Genomic DNA, 20639 nt, shown 5'->3' with positions numbered 1-20639 from the left:
AAAGAAGGACCAATCCCCAACTAAATCATCCCAGCCAGGGCTTTGTCAAGCCTGACCCTTAAAAACTTCTAAGGAAGAAGATTCCACCACCTCCCTAGGTAACGCATTCCAGTGTTTCACCACCCTCCTAGTGAAAAAGTTTTTCCTAACATCCAACCTAAACCTTCCCCACTGCAACTTGAGACCATTACTCCTCGTTCTGTCATCAGCTACCACTGAGAACAGTCTAGATCCATTCTCTTTGGAACCCCCTTTCAGGTTGAAAGCAGCTATTAAAGCCCCCCTCATTCTTCTCTTCCACAGACTAAACAATCCCAGTTCCCTCAGCCTCCCCTCATAAGTTATGTGTTCCAGTCCCCTAATCATTTTTGTTGCCCTCCGCTGGACGTTTTCCAGTTTTTCCACATCCTTCTTGTAGTGTGGGGCCCAAAACTGGACACAGTACTCCAGATGAGGCCTCACCAATGTCGAATAGAAGGGAATGATCACGTCCCTCGATCTGCAACCATTTATGAAGCAAAATTTAGTTCTGATTATATATTATTATAGAAACCAGTACAAATTGATGGCAATAATGGCTTCAGCCACCCATCCCCGGCCAGCAAGGAAAACAAAACCTGATATGTAAAGATCTGTCCTGTATCTTCAGCTACTTCTCTGTTTTGCAGTAACCAAACAAGATGTATAGTAAAATAAATATTCTGCTCAATGAAAGACTTTCAGATGCCTTTTTTATTTGCCTCATGACATTTGGTGCACTAAAATGTTATGAGGTAAAATGTAATGTCAGGGCCCAGAATAGCCTTGGGGGAACAGAAGAGCAGTCAGATAGCAGGGAATGGATAAATGGTGTGTAAATTCGATTGCTTAGTTGACATTTGGAAGTAAGTGTCCTAACGCTGATCCTGTTAGCCACCATGCACAGTTACTTTTGAATGTCTTTCATTTCAAAGTCTTGCGTACGAAAGGTCAGTAATATTAAGAACTCCTCTTTCCTTCGGCACATGATGTGCTGTTCATATATTGGATTTTGCGTTTTTAGCCAAGATAAATGTAAACTTCATTAACTAGAGAAAAAGGTTGGATGTATAAAATTTTCAAGGGTATGCAAAGGTTTGAGAGCCCTCCATTCCCATTGGCTTATTGGGATTTGAGGCGACTCAAGCCCCTAAAGGGGGAAATTGGAAGCAATGATTTATGGTTTGAAGCCTCAAATTTGAAATACCTAGACATGAAGAATCACAGATTCCAAATCCCACTGGAGTGACAGCCCTTGAGTCTTCTAAGAGGAATATACTGAGCTCCATGGAGTTTGGTCCTTTCCAGTAAGGATGACCTTTCCTCCCATTATTGTGCAGCATTCTACCCAGTGATTATTCAGCTGGCTTCTGGAGTGGCTGCATTTCATTTCAGCAGTGTGTGGGTGAATTGTTCTGGCGCTCCTTCCTAAGAAGAATTCTGTGTAATGAAATAAAATATAATTAAATAGAGCCTAAGACTGATACATTGAAGGTCTTGAGATTTTTGTTATAGGAGGTTCTGTTCCGGTTGTGAATAGCTTTGAATGCCATGTCTTATGTTTGGGCCCACCGGCTGTGCTCCACTGAGCAATTATTGGCAATCCATAGAGCGCTGGGTGGCCATGATACTGGCTTCCCTTGTCTTCAGCTGCTCTTTTGAAATGTCCAGTCTCTTAATTCCAAAGAAGAGCCAGGAAGGCTATAAAAACAGCTGGAAACCAGAAGGAGTCGTCATCCTGTAAATGAAAGGGGGACCTCTTTCAGGGGCTGGAGCTCCTAGCAGCCAATGAGAGAGGAATGTCCTGGGGAGAAATGAGGGAAGCAGCTGGCCAGTGTAAGCAGGGGAGCAGAGGGAGAGAGTGGGAAGGGGAGATGATATGAAGAGCAGAAGCAAAGGAGTGTGATTAATTTTCTTCTTAAAGGATTAAACACTTATATATATAAATAGTTGGGAAGTACTTTCCTATGTGAGCAATTCCTTTAGTTGCCGAAGTATGTTGTAAAATCACAAATGGGTGTACAGGTGTTTATGAGACAATCTCACTAATAAGATGTGGCCCATGTATGAACAATTTTAGAGCCACTGCTTAGGGATTAAGGATAGAGTCTCCTTCAGTCCTGCAGGAAATGTATTTTGATCATTTCTAACCACTTAGGTTTTTTGTTTTGTTTTGTTTCCATAGCTTGCACCATCCCTTCCGTTACAAGAAGATTTTGTTTACCACTGGAAAGCAATTACCCATTATTACATAGAGACCTCAGGTAAGAGAACTTTTTTTTTTTTTTTTTTGCATCTTCGCTATGGAAAGAGGCAAACTGGAACTACCTCAGTGCTGTTTAAAAGTGAAGATTGGGAAATAGCGAAACTGTTTTCATTAAGTAAGTTCCTCTTTCTTTTTCCAAAGTAACAAAAAACATTTGTTTTAAAATATCCTTTATCTTTGATTTACCTTTGACAAAGCACCTTGATAGAGGGTGAACAACAGCGGATGTAATGCCTCATTCCCTGTGCACCTTGTTGAGAATTGTACCTTTTAAGGTCAGACCTAATTTTTGGCTTCACCTGTTCAGTTCGCTCTAAACACACATCTGCAAAAATGTAATCCTTCTGATAACCCTTCTCATTTCTGTTGCATTGCCTCTTTTCCTTTTCTTTCCAAGGTTTTACCACATCTTCACAAAATCACTTTGCAGTCATGTACACTTGAACAATCATTTCTGAAGCCAGTCAGACTTTCATAGAATGCTCAGTACTGGGCATATTTCTGTATTTTATCTTTTTTTAATTTTTTTCTCAGATTGTCTCTCTCCTTAAGGTATTTTGAGACTGCAACTGTGAAAGTTCTTACAGATTTCATCCATGTTTGACAGAATCAAACCAAAGTTAATTAAAACTCTAGTGTCTGCCTTCTGCTCTTCTTCATTTAATTTAAAAGCTGGCTGTTCAGTTGAATTATGGCTGTATTTGCTTAATGTAAATCACATTTCCACCATTCCAACAAATACATAAATAATTGTCCTCCTAATCACTTGTTCTAGTCTGTTGTCTTTAAAGACAAATATCACCATGCCCTATGTACTCTTATCTCTGCATGCCTATTAGAATGACTATAGTGTTCACAACCTCAGGACTTCTGATTTCTTGTTTAAATCAATATGTACTCAAACTGACATGTAAGCATGTGTGGTGCAAAATAAAAATAAATTCAGCTTTGGCTTCTGTACTAAATATTTATTTGCAAAAACCCAAGCTTCCATTCTTGCTGCTACCTCTCCCTCACCACCACCTTCCCTCACATGAAAATCTGCAAAAAGATCTTGAAAACTATGTGTTTGGATATGCTACCTTTGAAATCAATGGAAATTTTACCTTTACTTCAGTGGGAGCAGGATTAGGTCTTAGAAGCCTTACTTCAACAAGTCAGTCTAAACTAACTGGTGACAGAGAACTGAAATTGCCCTGATGTGGCAATTCTCTTCTGTGACCTTGTTTCCTTTGGCATTCAAATGACCGTTACAGTATTTTAAAGTTATTGCATAAGAAGAAATGACTAATTCCACACTGCGTTAGTTGTCCAATTAAAATATGGCAAAATAAAAATTTGTTTCTAAATTCCTAGAAACACACCAGTGCCATACAACACCTTAGGTTAATTCCTGTTCTCAGTTACACTGGTGCAAATTCAAAGTAATTCCATGGCCTTCAGTGTAACTGAGATCAAAATCTGGCTCTTTTCCTTTATAGAGATCTATGAGCTGAACTGTACTCTGAAATTTGAATAAAACAATACACAGTCTTAACAAAGATGATGTAATAGTCATACTTAAGAATTTTTTTAAAAAATTGAACTGAGCCTGAAGTTTGGATATTCATTATTTGTGAGATTAAAAAAAATAGGCTTCTCTCTGTCTCTCACTCTTGAATGAATTGTTCAAGTGGAAATGAAGTAGATTCTGGATGCTGTCCACAGATTCCAGTCTTGGATTGTTTTGGGACCATCTGACTAGTACAGTCTCAGAAATTTAGTATTCCACACTTTTTTTTTTTTCACATTAAGGTTAAACTTCTCTAGTATCTAGTAGTCCACATTTTCAAAAGTGACCAGTATCTATTTTGAGATACGTTAAAGAGACCTGATTTTCAGAGGCATGTGCTCAACCCTCTGGCCCCTTTAAGGTGTCTCAGGTTAGGCATTTAAAATCTCTGTTTCCCTTCTGAAAATATGGGCCAGCATGTTTATGTAGATGTGAATTATCCAGTTAATACTCTCTTTACCGCTCACTGACTATGTTGTAACAATTTTTTCAGAGGGCTCTTTTAATAGTTATTTTGAAAAATGGCCATGTTTTAAACCAAAGGTTTATAATTGAACTCAAAGGAAAAGGAAAATTTGGTTTTTATTTTTATCATTTTAACTGAATATTTTTTATTTAGATGACAAAGCTCCTGTGACTGATACCAACATTCCTTCTCACCTGGAGCAGATGTTGGATATTCTAGTTCAAGAAGAAAATGAGAGGGAATCAGGAGAGACAGGGCCTTGTATGGAATATTTGCTACATCACAAGATCTTGGAGACATTGTACACACTAGGGAAAGCTGATGTAAGTACATCTCAGGCGGTGGGCAAGAGCCTCATCCTTTGAGGTACTTAGGACCTTCAGTCCCATTAGAATTATGTCAGTTGAGGATGGTCGACACCTGGCAGGATAAGACCCGTAAACTCTATGAAATCTTGCTGATGATCGTTTGTTTCACATTACCCAAGAATGTTGCTGGAGTTCCGAAGTAATATGAGCAAATGAGTGGTCATTCAAGTCAGCCAAAGTGAAGTAGTATGGTCCATTGGTTAGAGCACAGGACCTGGGAGATGGGAAACCTTGACTATGTGACCTTGAGCAAGAAGTGACTTTGGCTCTCTGAGTTTTCCCACCTGTATATGGGGATAATAATACTCACTCTCCTTTGTACAGCATTTTGCTTGGGTGACAAATGCTTTATTAAGTTTTGTTGTTTGTTTTTCTGAAAACAGTTGTGTAGATTACAGAAGCATGCTGTCCCTGATTTAGTGCTCTGAGCTGCAAAAGACATTCAAATTACTCTCCATAAAACAGTCTCTTGGGCACTGTGCTCTTTAGATAATTTAATAAAGCAGAGAGAGGTATGGGTGAGATTCCATATGGCATCTCAAGTCCTCTTTGCTCTGCTCCGGTGGTGCAAAGGGGATTTAAAGCTGCCTTAAGGCACCACCTCAGGTTTTCCCAAACTGTATTCCCACCTCTGTGGTCCCCTCCCCAGCACAGGGCGTGCGACCAGAGCACAAGGAGCTCTCGCAGTCCTGGCTGGTGGAACAGCCCCTTTGGGGATGTAGCATGAGAGAAACCAGCCCTGAGTCTACTCTAATTTGTGCCAGTCTAGTTTGATGGCTTACAGCCCCCACAACTGGGAGGGTGTGGGGGACCGAAAGGTGAGTAAAGCCACCTGTGCTCTATGCCCCATTCTGAGTCATGCTATACTGCAATTGGCAGCTTGGCCCTATATATTAAAAAGCCTTTTCAACTTCGTAAAGTTCTGAAATGCATGGGACCAATATTTTGTTTTAACTGTAGATGGCTCAGGACTATCAGTTAGATGGTGATAGCACATAATTAGTACTTTAATTAATGTTTGTACAGTTTCATCTTTTACATACTCTAGTCACCTTAGAGCCTTTCACATCTATGTCACTGGTAGAAATCTAGCCCAGGTCAGTAGTGACCACTTAGTGTTAAGTTTTCATGGCTATTCTGTGGCCTGTGTGAAGTTTCTTTTGGGACCTCAGTCCATTTCCCAGGAACAGGAAATGTCCTCAAAACTGCCACCGCCACTGTTGGTGCCATTCTTGGCAGCCTTATCTACTGAAAGGCCAAGGATTGACTGGATCATGGAGACTCAGTTACTCTTTCATCCCTCATGGTAGTAACTTCATGTCACGGTGGAAGTCCATCAGTTGGGCAGTGTAAGAGCTTTCACTCCTGCTGCCTGTTCTGAGGATAAACAGAGCACTTCATTCTCCAGGGTTGTCAGTCTTGCACCTTTCACACATTCACTTGATGTTTCTTGTCTTATCTGGTTGGTTCTTATGTGTAAAGATAGTTTTCAGTTTCTCTGAGCCTGGGGGACAGCAATCTCTTCCTTCTGGGACCACCTTTCTCCCAATATTCCTATCAACGTGGCATCTGTCTTGCAGCGTGGTTAATGAGGTGCCATAATACATAACATGGCTGGGGTATTTAATTAGCAATGTATTTATTAGAAATATAGTTGGTTTGATACAACTACAAACTCTGTGAGGAAAACATGATGCAGTTGAGCTGTGTGAAATGCAAAACTGGCAAAGTGCTTTTAAGAGTCAAGAGAAGTCATTACATTTACAAAAATATGTCTGCACAAGTGATTCTTGGACGGCATGTCATTTATACTTTACCATTTGTAAATTACCATTCATACTTTACCATGTGTGGACTAGTTGACCTTTTGAGGTCCCTTTCAGCCCCTACAGTTCTGTGATTCAGTACACCTGAAATAAATACGTGGTTCAATGTGTGCAGGGTGTTGCAGTTAACTCCAGTTAGGGAATATTCTCACTTTGTTCTGACTATGGTATGTCTACACAGCAGCTGGGAGGAGTAATTCCCATCTTGGGTAGACATACACATACTCAAACAGAGCTAGCACCCACAAATAGCAGTGTGGCCACAGCAGCTCATAGTAGCCATCTGAATACAATCCTGCCTGACCTCCTGTGTACATACTGAGGTGGCTAATCTAAGCTCCATGGCCACATTGCTGTTTTTAGGCGCTAGCTTGAATAGAGCTAGTGCATGTATGTCTAAACCCAAGCTGCAAATCACGCCTCTCAGCTGCTATGTAGACATACCCTTAGGTTTATTACATTATTCTATCATCACGGTATGGCTCCACTAGACTTTTTTAACTCAAGTTAATTGATTGTCTGTTAACTAACTAAAGTTAACATGCTTGGACAAGCTACTATGAATATACCACAAATATTAGGGATTTACTTTAGTCTGAGCCCTTGGGTAGATTGCAGGCATTTTTGTCCTGGAACAAACATTTGTGGAGTGTCCAGATTAGCATGTACAAGAGTGCTAGGTAATTCAAGCTAACTAGCAGTCAGTTAACTCAAATTTTAAAAAAATCCTCTCATGTAGACAAACCCTAAGTGGTGTGTTAAGTGTGATGATTTTACTTGCAGTAGAGCTGTACCTAAGTTGTTGATATATGATGTTGGGCTTCTGTAGTGGCAGAAACTTTCCCACAACCCACTCTCTGTGTTCTGTTATACAACTGAGTTGGCTAGGCATAGGCTCTTAGATGTTAAAAATATCAAGTTTTGTGAAAATAAATATAATTTAAAAGCATGCATTCAATTAATTAATGTAAAGGGTGTGGTTTTTTTAATAAAATAAAGCATGTATAGTTAGTAAGACCTAATATTTTCAGTTGTTTTGGATCAACTATTTAAATCTGTTTATTTATGATAAAGCTGTTCAAAAGGATGTTAATCTTATTTCAATTTAATCTCAGCTGTTTTGGATGATCAGCTTGTATGTTGTTTATTTCATCGTTGTTCTATTTCTGTTGTGGTATAGTGTCCTCCCGGAATGAAACAGCAAGTTTTGTCTTTCTATACCAAACTTCTAGGAAGAATTCGACAACCTCTTCTCCCACATATAAATGTATATAAACCAGTGCAGGTACGGTTCAAGTTTCAAACAAACATTTATTTGTGTATGACAGGCTTTTTGGATGTCAAATGTAATGGTTTCTCTCTTGCGTGGGGTTTCTGTCTGGGGTTTTTTGTTTTTAATCCCCCAGTGCAATAACAAATTACTGATTGGGACCTCTGAGTGTTACTGCAGTGCAAGCAGTAAATAATAATATCTCATGTATACCGGTGTAAATCTGGGGTAACTCTGTTGAAGTCAATGTACCTTAATGTCATCAGAGAATCTCTTTGAGAAGAGAATTCAGCCTAGAGTGCCTACCAATAGGCTACTGGGTTTCTTCCACTTTTAATTGTCTACTTTTTTTTCCCCCCCACCCACAGAAATTAATCAGACTTTGCGGTGAAGTTCTAACAGCGCCAACAGAAAATGAAGAAATTCAGTTTCTCTGCATAGTATGTGCAAAGCTGAAACAGGATCCATACCTGGTCAACTTCTTTCTTGAGGTATGTTTACAAGTATATTTCAAAACTAGTATATTACAGCCAAAAAATTCCTGAGAAGCAGATTGGTGCTGCACTGGCTGCTTTCAATTAACTGAGTGTCATTTTCTTTAAAGTATTCAAGGGATTTTCTTTTATTTTTATTTTCTATTAGAGAAACAGTCTCATTCTTTTGTTCCGCATCTTCATTCAGAGCTCACATATTTTTCTGCTTGAAACCATGCCTAATGCAACCATTAGAGGGCACTCTCCAAATTAGAAAACCAGCATCTTAGGACTTGTCTACATTACCCGCAGGATTGCCGAGCAGGGGTCGATTTATCGTGTCTAGTGTAGACACGATAAATCGACCACCGAGTGCTCTCCCGTCGACTCCAGTACTCCACCGGAGCGAGAGGCGCAAGCAGAGTCGATGGGGGAGTGTCAGTTGTCGACTCACTGCAGTGAAGACACTACGGTGAGTAGATCTAAGTACGTCGACTGCTGAAGTTCATGTAGCTGAAGTTGCGTGACTTAGATCAATTTCCTCCCCTAGTGTAGACCAGGCCTTAGTCAGTCAGTGGGGAAGTAACAATGTCGTGAATGTAACATGGGAGTCCTGCATTCAGGAGTAAAATTGGACTTCTTGCTTTGTTCTTTGCCTCAGGTCATGGGAGAATAAGTGACTATCCCATGAGGCTTTGAATGCACCTTGCAAAATGCTGAGGGCCTTGGGGGATTGGGCCCTTAGTTGGTAGTGATGCATGTGGTTTGGAATGCTAGCCTGAATAGCCACAGTGTTGACTGACATCAGAATTAGAAAGTTTAACAGCAGGAAGATTTGGAAACTTCAGGATACTACTGAATTTAAAAGAGAGTTCTAGGATCACTGAGTTTTGTCTTAGAGCTCAGGTCAAGCCTTAAGAGATTATTGGAAGCTCCAATGTTTCTAATCATAGTAGCCTATGGCAGTCCTCTTCACAACTTCTAGAGGAGAGTTATTTTCACACAGGACATTTTAGATTCATTTAATTGGAATGCAGAGTTTGTTGATTCTGCCAGTCTTTCAGAGGCTCTAATTTGTAACTTGATATCTGTCTCAGACCTTGGAAGACCTAAGAGGGTAAATTCCCAGTATGCCATCTGATACTTATCTTGCAAATTCCATTAACACAGACATAATTTATAGCTGAAACTCTGGTGCATCACTCCAAAACTGTACCTGCAGGTATATGTAAATATAGCATCTTGCTGGAAGTTTGTTTGTGGAGCTGTGCTGTATCTCGTCTACTTCTAAAGTTGAAAAAAAACCCAGCAGGCACCTATTTGATTCTCTGTTTAAACTATCAGCTTTTTTTCAATTGTTCTCTAGCGAATTAGTCATTCTATTACAGAAGTTTTCAACTATATTGCTTAACAAGCATTAGGATCAGGGACTAATTGCATAGCTACATCTCTTGGGAAAGGTTTCAGAGGTAACAGCCGTGTTAGTCTGTATTCGCAAAAAGAAAAGGAGTACTTGTGCTGATGAAGTGAGCTGTAGCTCACGAAAGCTCATGCTCAAATAAATTGGTTAGTCTCTAAGGTGCCACAAGTACTCCTTTTCTCTTGGGAAAATAAATTTGCTAGGTGAATGGCAGTTGAAGTAACCTCTGTAAGCCATTTTTGAATCCTACTTAGATCTTGTGGCAGTGAGTTCCTCATGCTATATGTGTGTGGTGTAAAAGAGTTTCTTTTCATCAGCTTTAAATTAGTTACCACTTAATTTATTGAGTGTCCCCTTGTTTCTATATTGAGAGGATATACAGAAATGGCTAATTTACCTTTTCTGTCTCATTCATTATTTTATAAACCTCTTACTCATTTCCTTTCTAAATAGTCCTTACCTTTGTAATCTCTCCTGATATGGAAGGTTTTCCATACTGTTGATCATTTCCACTGCCCTTCTCTGGAACTTTTCTATTTCTGCTGTATCTGTTTGGGTGGTGGTGGAGTGACCAAAATTGAATACAATATTCAAAGTGAGGCTCTACCATCAGTTTATAACATTACATTATATTTTCAGTATTCCCTACCCCTTTGGTTACTGCAAGCTAACAAGCTGTGAAGTCACTTAATGATAAAGTGAAGTTGCACCACTCTCAGCAGAATTTGACCCCCCAGTGTTTATCTATGTCATGAAAATGTACAAATGTATTTTTATATTGCCTACTCTCTACTGGGTTTTCTGATCAGATCACTCAGAGGAGAGCTTTGTAGAAAGCATTTGAATATGTATTTTATGTAACCTTTTTTATTAGGTGATTCAGGATCTTGTCCTCCACTCTTGCAGGAGGCAGGTGAGCAGCTAGACTGCAGAACTGCATGACTAGACACATGCAAACTTAAATATACACAGAAACTCTAAATGCATGTTTTCTGATGTACAAAGGCTGACATTACCTGCACCTATCAGAAATAACTGAGTTTGAACATAGCACATCACTCTAAGGGTTCACTTGTGGAATTCAAGCCTTCTCATACAGGGGTTATTGTTCTTGATACAGGCACTTCCCATTTATAGACAACAAGAAATAGATCCTAGGAGGTTCAGTAATTTCAGTTTTAAGGATAATGTACATTAACATACTGATTGCTTTGCATCCTTAGGCCTTTCGCAGTGTAGAAAAAAGACCTACTTGTAGAAAAGACAATTTTATGTTCTGAAATCATAATCATAAAATCATAATCTTTCCAACATACCCCCAAATCATACTTCTGTTGGACCATGAAATAGACTATAAATGTGATCCCTGGGTTACCTCCCCATGGACTTCAGTATATTCGTGCACAGTAGCAATGCAGAACAGTGTCTCCACAAAGAATGAACATCATCTAGGCAAGTGTTCAGAGAATTTTTGTAGTTTGCTGTCTGACTGTCGTGTATTTATTTCCTCCTGGTTTGTGCGTACTAAAAGCTGGTAACCCAACTGGTGACTCTTTTAAATGTTTAATGCTTGTGCAATATTTGAAATAACTGTGGCCTTATCATAAATGTCATAGGATCTATAATCTTATTACTGTGATCACTTGAAAAATTGGTCTTAAGATGAAGTCCAGTGTATGAGTCTAATACAGTATTTACTTATCTAGGTCTGTGCCAGAAAAACAGAGAATCCTTACCCCACAACCAATCTCTCACTCAGTCTTGTAGAACACTAATGTAAATATATCTTTTATTTGTACAAAACAGATTTATAGAAAGAAGGCTGGGTCACATTCTTTCAAGGTAACAAAGCAAATGTCCTACAACTCTCAAGAAAGTGTTGTATGAGTACTAGGTGTCCAGTGATAACTTGGTACCCACTCCTTCCCCTCTATGAAATCTACTAGATATCTTTAAAAAATACAAACAGAAAAAAAATATCACTTGAGAGTAGCTCACAAGTCTTAGAGAGGCTTTTTTTCACTTTGAAGGCAAAATCTCTACAAGTGAAGAATCAATTTCATTTTCTGATTGGAATCGGAAATGGTGTTTCCATAGTCACAGAGATAAAATGGATTGAGGTCTTGACCTGAAAACCATGTGCTAATGTCAAAAGTTGCCTGCATAAAGTAAATGCGAAATTCATATTGGAGATTGGACTAATCAAATAGTATCCATTTCAGTTGTTTGATATAAAGAACAAGAGCATCTTTTTTCATTTGTCTTGGACAAACTAACAGAGAAGCAGCCTTAAAATGGTTTGGTATAGAGTTTGGGAGAAATTTTGATAAAGTACAAAATGTGTTAAATTTAAATATTCAGATGCTTCTGCACCCATAATATACTACACAACTAATACATCCGACCTTGTAAAGAGCTAAAATAGAACCTCAGAGTTACGATCCCCAGAGTTACAAGCTGACCATTCAACCACACAGTTCATTTGGAACTGGAAGTATGCAATCGGGCAGCAGCAGAGACAAAAAGAAAAAAACTGAAATACAGTACAGCACTATGTTAAATGTAAAGTATTAAAACAATAAAGGGAAAGTTTAAAAAAAAAAAGATTTGACAAGGTAAGGAAACTGTCTCTGTGCTTTGTTTCATTTAAATTAAGATGGTTCAAAGCAGCATTTTCTTCTGAATAGTAAAGTTTCAAAGCTGTAAATTTTTGAAAGAACAATCATCATGTTTTGTTCAGAGTTATGAACATTTCGGAATTATGAACAGCCTCCGTTCCCGAGGTGCTCGTAACTCTGAGGTTCTGCTGTACTTGATGTATGTGTTACATAAACCTTTATTTTCGTAAATTTCCGCTTTAGGGCAAACAGCATTTTGATCAGTATAATCTCCTGTCCTAATGTAATGCTTTTCAGAACAAGTTAAAAGCATTGGCTTCCAAAGGATCAGCAAGTGTAATTACAGAAGACATGCTAAAAGGCCAGGATTCGTTGATGACAGACATTGGGCAGTCCATTCAACCTGAAGAAATATCTAATGCTGCTGGAGCGGAGCAAGTAGAGAAGGAAGATGATCTATCCACAAGTCTGGGTGAACTAAATGTCACTTCATCACCTGAGGCCTCAGCTATTCGTCTAAACCAAGACTATAATTTAGTGAATTCTTTGCTAAATCTCACAAAAAGCCCAGTGAGTCATTTTCGATTCTACTCAGTGTGGTAAAATGAGTAAAGTGTTTTGGATGTTGCTGGAAGGGAGTCATTTACAATAGATATGCATGTGTGTATATATATCATTTAATGCTTAAGAAATCAGATAGCTTTTTTTGGTAGACCATTTCTTTTGCAAATTTCCAGGTGAAAACAAAAAATTCTAGAAAATGAATTGACTGCAATCTGATATTCATTGGGATCAACTAGTTTAAGGATGTTGTATGCTTCCAAAGCAAGTTGAGTGGTTTAATTATATCACAAAGGAATATTGAAAATGGAAGAAAGGGCTACTTTATATAGCATCAATTAAACCAAAATAATAAACCAAACACACTTTTTGTAAAAGCTTCAGTAGACCTGATTCTGTCTGTGAACTTGATTTCTTGTCAAAACAACCACGATGGGTCTGATTCAAGTCCTGCTGAATTCAAAGGGATCATTTAGAATTAACTTCAAGGGGAACTGGATAAGTAAGGCCCTGTTTACTGTAATGGTATCAAGAGCAGAAAACTTTACATACCCCATAGTTGTAAAGTGATGTTTTACATTAGATTAGGCCCAAGCCAGTGTATACTCTTTAGCACTGGTTATATAAACTTGAATGTTATGCTTACCATGTCAATAACCCTCTTCAAAAGAAAGATTCTAAAACAAATTTAGTAGAAATATCTGTTCTAATTTCTGAACACGGAACATCAAGAATCCACTCAGTCCCTTTTTGATTCTGTTTCAAAGATCCTTTGGTTTCTGGTGTTTGATTTCAAATAAATATCGTTCCTGATTTATTTAACTCTTCCATGTCTATTTGACAGGATGGTCGAATAGCAGTAAAGGCATGTGAAGGCCTCATGCTCTTAGTGAGTTTGCCAGAGCCAGCAGCAGCCAAGTGCTTGACTCAGAGCACTTGCTTATGTGAATTGCTGACGGACAGGCTCACCACACTTTACAAAGCCCTGCCTCTGTCCGTGGATCCATTAGATATTGAATCGGTTGAAGCAATTAACTGGGGGTAAGAATATTGTTTCTGTTTTTAATATTTTAGATTACTTTGTACCACATACTGAAACTAAATTTCTGCCATTAGCTAAGACCTCTAGTACAGATAAGGCACCATGCAAGCAGTTTCATTAACAGAATCCAGATACAATATAGTAGTACTCTTAAGACTTGAGAAATACACTGCAGTGATTATTGAGTTATGGGCAGATTCGGCTGCCAGTCCATGCACAGCCAGTCATTTGAGAGCAGCTCTCCCATTGAATTAGATTAGAGATCTGTCTGTGGTATAACTGCAGAATCAGGCCTTGGATTATTTTCCTTTTTGAATGTCAAGGACATAGGAAATTAGTAGACAAACGTTTTGGTGCGTTCAGTGAGCACACGGATCCAAGAGAAACAGGAAGTATCTGTCTGATGAAGGACTGTTTTAACATTTTGGTAGTAAAAGTCAAGAGGGCAAATACAATTATTATATAACTCATCAACATGGGGCAAAAGATAGTAAGCCTGTTGTCCTAACTACTTGTACGTTAGACTCTAAAAATACTTTTTACTTTGGAATTTACTTCCCCGTACCCTGCCCCAGCATACTGTCTTGGTCCCAGTACTTGATCGTGGTCTGTAAGTTTCTACACAGGAATGATATGTCTGATTTTAAAAAGTTCTTTAGCAGCTAAAGGTGATATAAGATCCAATGGCTGGAAATAGTAACTAAAAATCAAATTGAAAATAAGATGCAATTTTTAATAGGGTAATCCACTGTTAGAACAACTTACCAAGAGATGTGGTGAATCCATCATCACTTGGAGACTTCAGATTGAGATTGACTGTTTTTGAAAAAAATATGCTCTAGTTGAGCCCCACACTATGGAGTGGGCTTGGTAGTGTTCATTTACGTATTAGGGAAGAATAATCCCACTACCTCAGGAATGACTAGGTCAATTTCTATGGCCTCTGTTACTTGGGAGGTGAGATTAGGTGACCCTTCTGACTTAAAAACCTGTTAAAACATTCTAGGTCCATCCATGTAGAATTCTTCTGCTGGCCATACCAAGTATACTTTAGCATGCCGTTGAAATCAATAGACTGGTAATGATAGCACTGCAGGATTTGTGGAAGACCAGCAGGAAAACTGTTAATATTCCCTCTTTTCTCTCTAATTGCACTCCTGCTCCCATTAAAGCAGATGGAGAATGTTGCCATTGAATTCAGTGGGAGTAGTATTGGGCCCAGTATTCTTTAAAGGTATCTAAACTAAATATATATATATATATTTGCTCTTGTGTCCTCCAGTTTGGATTCATATAGCCACAAAGAAGATGCATCTGCTTTTCCAGGGAAAAGAGCCTTGATTTCATTTCTCTCCTGGTTTGACTACTGTGATCAACTTATTAAAGAAGCACAAAAGGTTTGAAATGTTTTCTGGAATAAATAAGGGTAATCCAAAACTAGTTTGGCAAATAATATTGTTCCACATCTCTTGAGTTTGAAAGGATAACATTTTGTGGCCTCTGTTTTAGACTACTGCTGTTGCTATGGCAAGATCTGTACGGGAACGATTTTTTGTTGGTGTCATGGAACCCCAGCTGATGCAAACGTGAGTAGTCTCTTTGCATGTGGAACAGCTGGATAGAAAACAAGTTAAGTTGATATTTTCAGTTGGAATCCAGGAGCTAACATTTAACTTCTTGTTCAGTTCAGAGATTGGGATCCTTACATCAACAGCACTGTTGCATCGTATTGTCCGTCAAGTCACTTCAGATGTGTTGCTGCAAGAAATGGTTGGCTTTATACTTGGAGGACACAGAGAGCCAGAAACCCTGACAGACATCAACAGACATCCATTGCGATACAGGTTAATCGAGCACTGTGACCATATTTCTGATGAGGTGAGAAATCGTCATGTCAGTGTGTCTAAAATGCTGCTCTGCTGTGAAAAGTGACTGCAAAAATGGCATTTTGAGGTCCCGTGTTTATTGTGTGTCAGTCACTTCTAGCTGAGTTTTACAGGTAAAAAGATGGCGGGTGGGAGGGTTCTAACTGCCAGCCCTACAGAACTTCCCTTGGGAGGTGAAACTTGGTGTTGACTCTGACTAGAGCATCAGATTCTCTGTGCTGTATTTTAACATTATTTGCAGCTATGTATGTCCGTTTGGGGTTGCTTGTACACGTGTTACTGAGGATAGATTCTAGCCCTACATGGGGAGTTGAATTTATAGTTCTATTGATGATGCATCATCCCCTCTCTCCCTTAGTTGTGCTGGTTCTGGAATGCGGACAGATAAAAAGTAGTAAAAGCATATTCTTGTCACTAAAGTCAGCAGATAGGACAGAGACTATACACTGTGCAAATGTGCTGACTAAGAAGGTGCTGTCATTCCTTTTATGCCCTGATCCTTAAGCTGTTCTATGTAGAGCCATTTTGAAATCACTTGACTGCAGTTTTCAGAGTAGCAGCCGTGTTAGTCTGTATTCGCAAAAAGAAAAGGAGGATTTGTGGTACCTTAGCGACTAACCAATTTATTTGAGCATAAGCTTTCGTGAGCTACAGCTCACTTCATCGGATGCGTAAAAGTGGAAAATGCGGTGAGGATGTTTTTATACACACAGACCATGAAAAAATGGGTGTTTATCACTTCAAAAGGTTTTCTCCCCCCACCCTACAATGGCCCACCTTGATTATCATACATGTTGTAAGGAGAATGATCACTTTAGATAAGCTATTACCAGCAGGAGAGTGGGGTGGGGGAGAAAACCTTTTGAAGTGATAAACACCCATTTTTTCATGGTCTGTGTGTATAAAAACATCCTCACTGCATTTTCCACTTTTACGCATCCGATGAAGTGAGCTGTAGCTCACGAAAGCTTATGCGCCAATAAATTGGTTAGTCTCTAAGGTGCCACAAGTCCTCCTTTTCTTTTGACTGCAGTGAGGCTCCCGCTTGATGAGTCAGCCTTTTCAGAAGAGAGCCACACATCACAAATGCTTGTGTTTGTTAAAGTCCTGGCTTTGTGCTTTCTGTTTTACACCACCCCTTATGCTTAGAGCAGCCTCTCAATTTAAATACTCCAAGCCCCTGCCCTCTGCTTCAGAAAGACCTCCCAAACCTGCCTGAGCTAAGAATCTGTGTCTTTATATGTCTATTTCACCTACCTACTTAAATGCAGCAGCCAATGCTTACAAACCAGGGCAACAAAAATTAGGCACTTAAATTTGTATTTAGGCATCTAAATGAATGAACTGAATATCAGACATACTGAACACCACTCAGATCCTACTGAAGTCAGTGGGAGATGCGGGTGCTCAGTATTGCTGAAAATCAGGCCACTTTTATTTAGGTGTCTAACTTCAGGCATCCTGGTTTGAAATTTTCAGCCTATAATTCCAGCCATAAAATCCCCATGGCACTCTGTGTCAATTCTGTATTGTATCCACTAGTGTTTTTAGGTCTTGATCCTATATCTGGGTCTACACAAGCGCAGGGGCCTGCCCATGTTGGTCTGGTTGTAGAATTAAAGTGTTCGATTGTAAGTTCTTTGGGTAGGGTTACTGTTAATTTGGCACAGTTCTCCTCTTTTACAGAACTGTGTCTATCTGATGCTTTAGAAAAGTTAAAGGTTGTCATGGATAAATGTGTATATTCTTTCTGACTTTTGTGTGGTCTCTTCATCTACATTAATAGATCACCCAGTATGATGATGATCCAGTCCTGACTAGGATATTTGAGTTCCTGACTAGGATATTTGAGTTTGGCTGTAATATGAAAGACTAATATTAAAGAACAATCTCCCATCATGCATAAACACAGCTACTCTTAGTAAGCTAAGAACAGTGGTTTAAGGAAACACTGCTTGCATTTATTTTAATCCTTTATTATTTTTTTTTTTTATGTTGCAGATCAGCATAATGACTTTAAGAATGTTTGAGCACCTTTTACAAAAACCTAATGAGCACATTCTTTACAACTTGGTTCTAAGAAACTTAGAAGAAAGAAACTACACAGAATATAAACCACCCTGTCAGGAAGATAAAGATGTGGTGGAGAATGGACAGATAGCAGGAGCAGTGTAAGTGTTTCTGTTGTATCGGTGAGGGACTTCACGATGGCTGAGTACACCTTTCACTTTTTATTTTTTAAAAAAATAGCTTTAAGACCAGTTTTTCTTCCTTTATCTAGTTGAAATAAAATTGAATGTGGATGACATTTAGTTGTCATCATTTGCCATTTGTGTTAACAGCATTGTAAAGTTTTAACCATAGTCAGTGTAGATTAGTTGTTGCACAGTTTACTCCATGAGCAGCTCACGTATGTGATTAGAACAGTGATAGATGATCGTAAATTAGCAAACTTGTCTTTCTTACATAATAATACACACAGGTTCTGGTTTAGCAATTTGCATAGGCTTAACTTGAAGCACTCAAGCAATTCCACTGACTTCAGTGGGGTTGCTAACATACTTATGGTTAGTCATATGCTTAAGTATCTTGCTGAATCAGGGCCACAGTATCTTTAAGCTTCATAGTTTTTCATGAAGCTTACAAACACCCTTTTGTGCTTGGTATATAAGCATTATCCCCTTTTTACAGGTGGGACGAGAGGGCGGGAAATCGGGTCAAAGAGATTAAGGCCCAGATCCTCAGAGGTGTTTAGGCTCCTAACTTTCATTGAAAGCAATGGAAATTAGAACTAAATATCTTTGAGGATCTGGGTCTAAGTGATTTGATATGCAGAGGTATTCGGCATCAGAGCCAGAACCAGAAGTTCCTGGCTCCAGCTCGGACCACTAGACTATGCCTCTCTCTCTTTTTTTAAGTTAGTCATCAATTTATAAATGTTGATACTGCATAATAATAATTCAGTGAAGTGGTATTGAAATTGTGATAATCTAGAATGTGTGCTGGCTGGTCAGAGAAGAAAAATAGAGAATGTGCCTTTGAGTCAGAAGGCTTCCTGCCTTCCCTAACATTCCGTGAATTATCTGGTGTCACTGTCTAATGTAAACTTACAGAGACCTGGAAGAAGATCCGTTATTTACTGATCTTTCTCCGGATAACACATTGTCGAATCAAGAGTGGCTAAGTGCTTCTCCTCCCATCAGCCCAGAACATCCAAAAAACGATGGGAAGACTGAAGTTCATAAAATTGTAAATAGGTGAGTTGAAAAAATAATTTTAAAAAGCTGTTTTGTGTGTGTAATTTAAATCAGGGATGTAGTTAGCATAGTGCTGATGTTCTGTGTAACTTGGAGGAATGATGCACCGGAAATAAACTGTTTCATTCAGTAGGCTATTCCATAACGGTTAGTGTTTTATAGAAAGAAAATAAAATAGTTCAACATAAACCAAAAGAGAACAGAAAACCTTTCCAGCCTGAGGTCCATCCTAGGTCTTTGGTGAGGGTTCAGAGAAGAGCTGCAAGAATGATAAAAGGATTAGAAAACCTGCCTTACAGTGATAAGTTTAAGGAGCTCTATCTATGTCGCTTAACAAAGAAAAGGTTAAGATGTGACTTGATCAAATCTTAAGTACCTATATGGGAAACAAACATTTAATAATTGGCTCTTCAGTCTAATAAACAAAGGGATAACAAGATCCAATGGCTGGAAGTTGAAGCTAAACAAATTCAGACTGGAAATAAGATGTAAATGTATTACAGTAAAGATTATTAACCATTGCAGTAATTTACCAAGGGTTGTGGTGGATTCTCCGTGACTGCCAATTTTTAAATCAAAATGTGTTTTTAAAAAGATATGCAGTAGTTCAAAAGAAGTTACTTTGGGAAGTTATATGGCCTGTGTTATACAGGAGGCCAGACTAGATTATCACAGTGGTCCCTTCTGGCCTTGGAATCTATGAATCTGAGTGTAAAGCTATCCCTTCTCATTGATATTCATTCTGTTTGGCTTCATCTCTCAAGCAGCCTCTCTTACAGGGCTTGACCATAGTCCTTCCCCTGAGGGAAGGGGAGGGAGAAGCTGAGTTATAGGTAACCGATTGCTTACTGGGGACCATGTCACACCTCTGTCCCCTATAACATTTGGCTGTGCACACTGGACAGCAACATGTCCAAGAGGACAGACTCTCTGATCTAAACTGTTTAGTGATTGTAATTCTTCCAGTCATTAACATGAAAATTGGGGTTAGATGGTATTTGGTCAGTTAATACATATTAGCGAGGGAGCACTGGTATTTTGGTGCTGACCTACCTACGTACCCAAAAATAATCAGTCGTGTGAGAGGCAAGAAACAGACTGAGACCAATGGATATGGAATTGAATACTTAGTATTTCCCCCCATATACCGTTGCATCCAGTTTATGGTGGACATGGTCTGGAGCACAGACAAAAAGCAATCTGCTAAACTGCCCATTTATATTTTCATCAGCGGAATGGAAATTTTCCAGGTATTTGCAGTGCTTTGATGGAAGAATGAATTCTTTTTCATACATAATAAGATCCATATGGCAGATTTCAGGCTCTGGTATTCCTCTCTCCGTCCGTACACAGAACTCCCATTGGTGTCAGTGATAGTTCCATGATTGTAGGGAAAGCTGAACATTGGATACAAGATCTTTAAGCCACATTAAGCCACATTTTCTCTAACTGTCCGGAAACTGGGTAGTGAGAGCCACCATTTCCTGTTTGTGCTATATTCATGATAATTCTGTGACTGCCAAGGTGGTAGTTTTTGTATCACAATAAATGTCAGCAATATTTGTAACAGGAACACGTTATTGCAAATCATGTAAATTCTTAACTGTTCTTTCATC

At 38.9% G+C, this 20639-nt stretch overlaps 1 protein-coding gene across 1 annotated transcript in view; it reads left to right on the top strand.

Moving 5' to 3' along the window:
* Positions 1–20639, top strand: part of FHIP2A (FHF complex subunit HOOK interacting protein 2A) — a 47289-nt gene that overhangs the window by 6683 nt on the left and 19967 nt on the right. Inside the window, exons 2-12 of the mRNA XM_077823093.1 lie at positions 2204–2282; positions 4456–4625; positions 7677–7781; positions 8135–8257; positions 12575–12847; positions 13683–13879; positions 15163–15277; positions 15390–15466; positions 15566–15758; positions 17768–17937; positions 18880–19023. Of these exons, the coding sequence (XP_077679219.1) occupies positions 2204–2282; positions 4456–4625; positions 7677–7781; positions 8135–8257; positions 12575–12847; positions 13683–13879; positions 15163–15277; positions 15390–15466; positions 15566–15758; positions 17768–17937; positions 18880–19023 (1646 nt within the window). The remainder of the gene's footprint in view (positions 1–2203; positions 2283–4455; positions 4626–7676; positions 7782–8134; positions 8258–12574; positions 12848–13682; positions 13880–15162; positions 15278–15389; positions 15467–15565; positions 15759–17767; positions 17938–18879; positions 19024–20639) is intronic.

This window comes from Eretmochelys imbricata, chromosome 7 (assembly GCF_965152235.1).
Source record: "Eretmochelys imbricata isolate rEreImb1 chromosome 7, rEreImb1.hap1, whole genome shotgun sequence".
Classification (NCBI taxonomy): domain Eukaryota; kingdom Metazoa; phylum Chordata; order Testudines; family Cheloniidae; genus Eretmochelys; species Eretmochelys imbricata.
The sequence above is the reverse complement of the archived record's forward strand: the minus strand, read 5'-3'. Positions and strand labels throughout refer to the sequence as shown.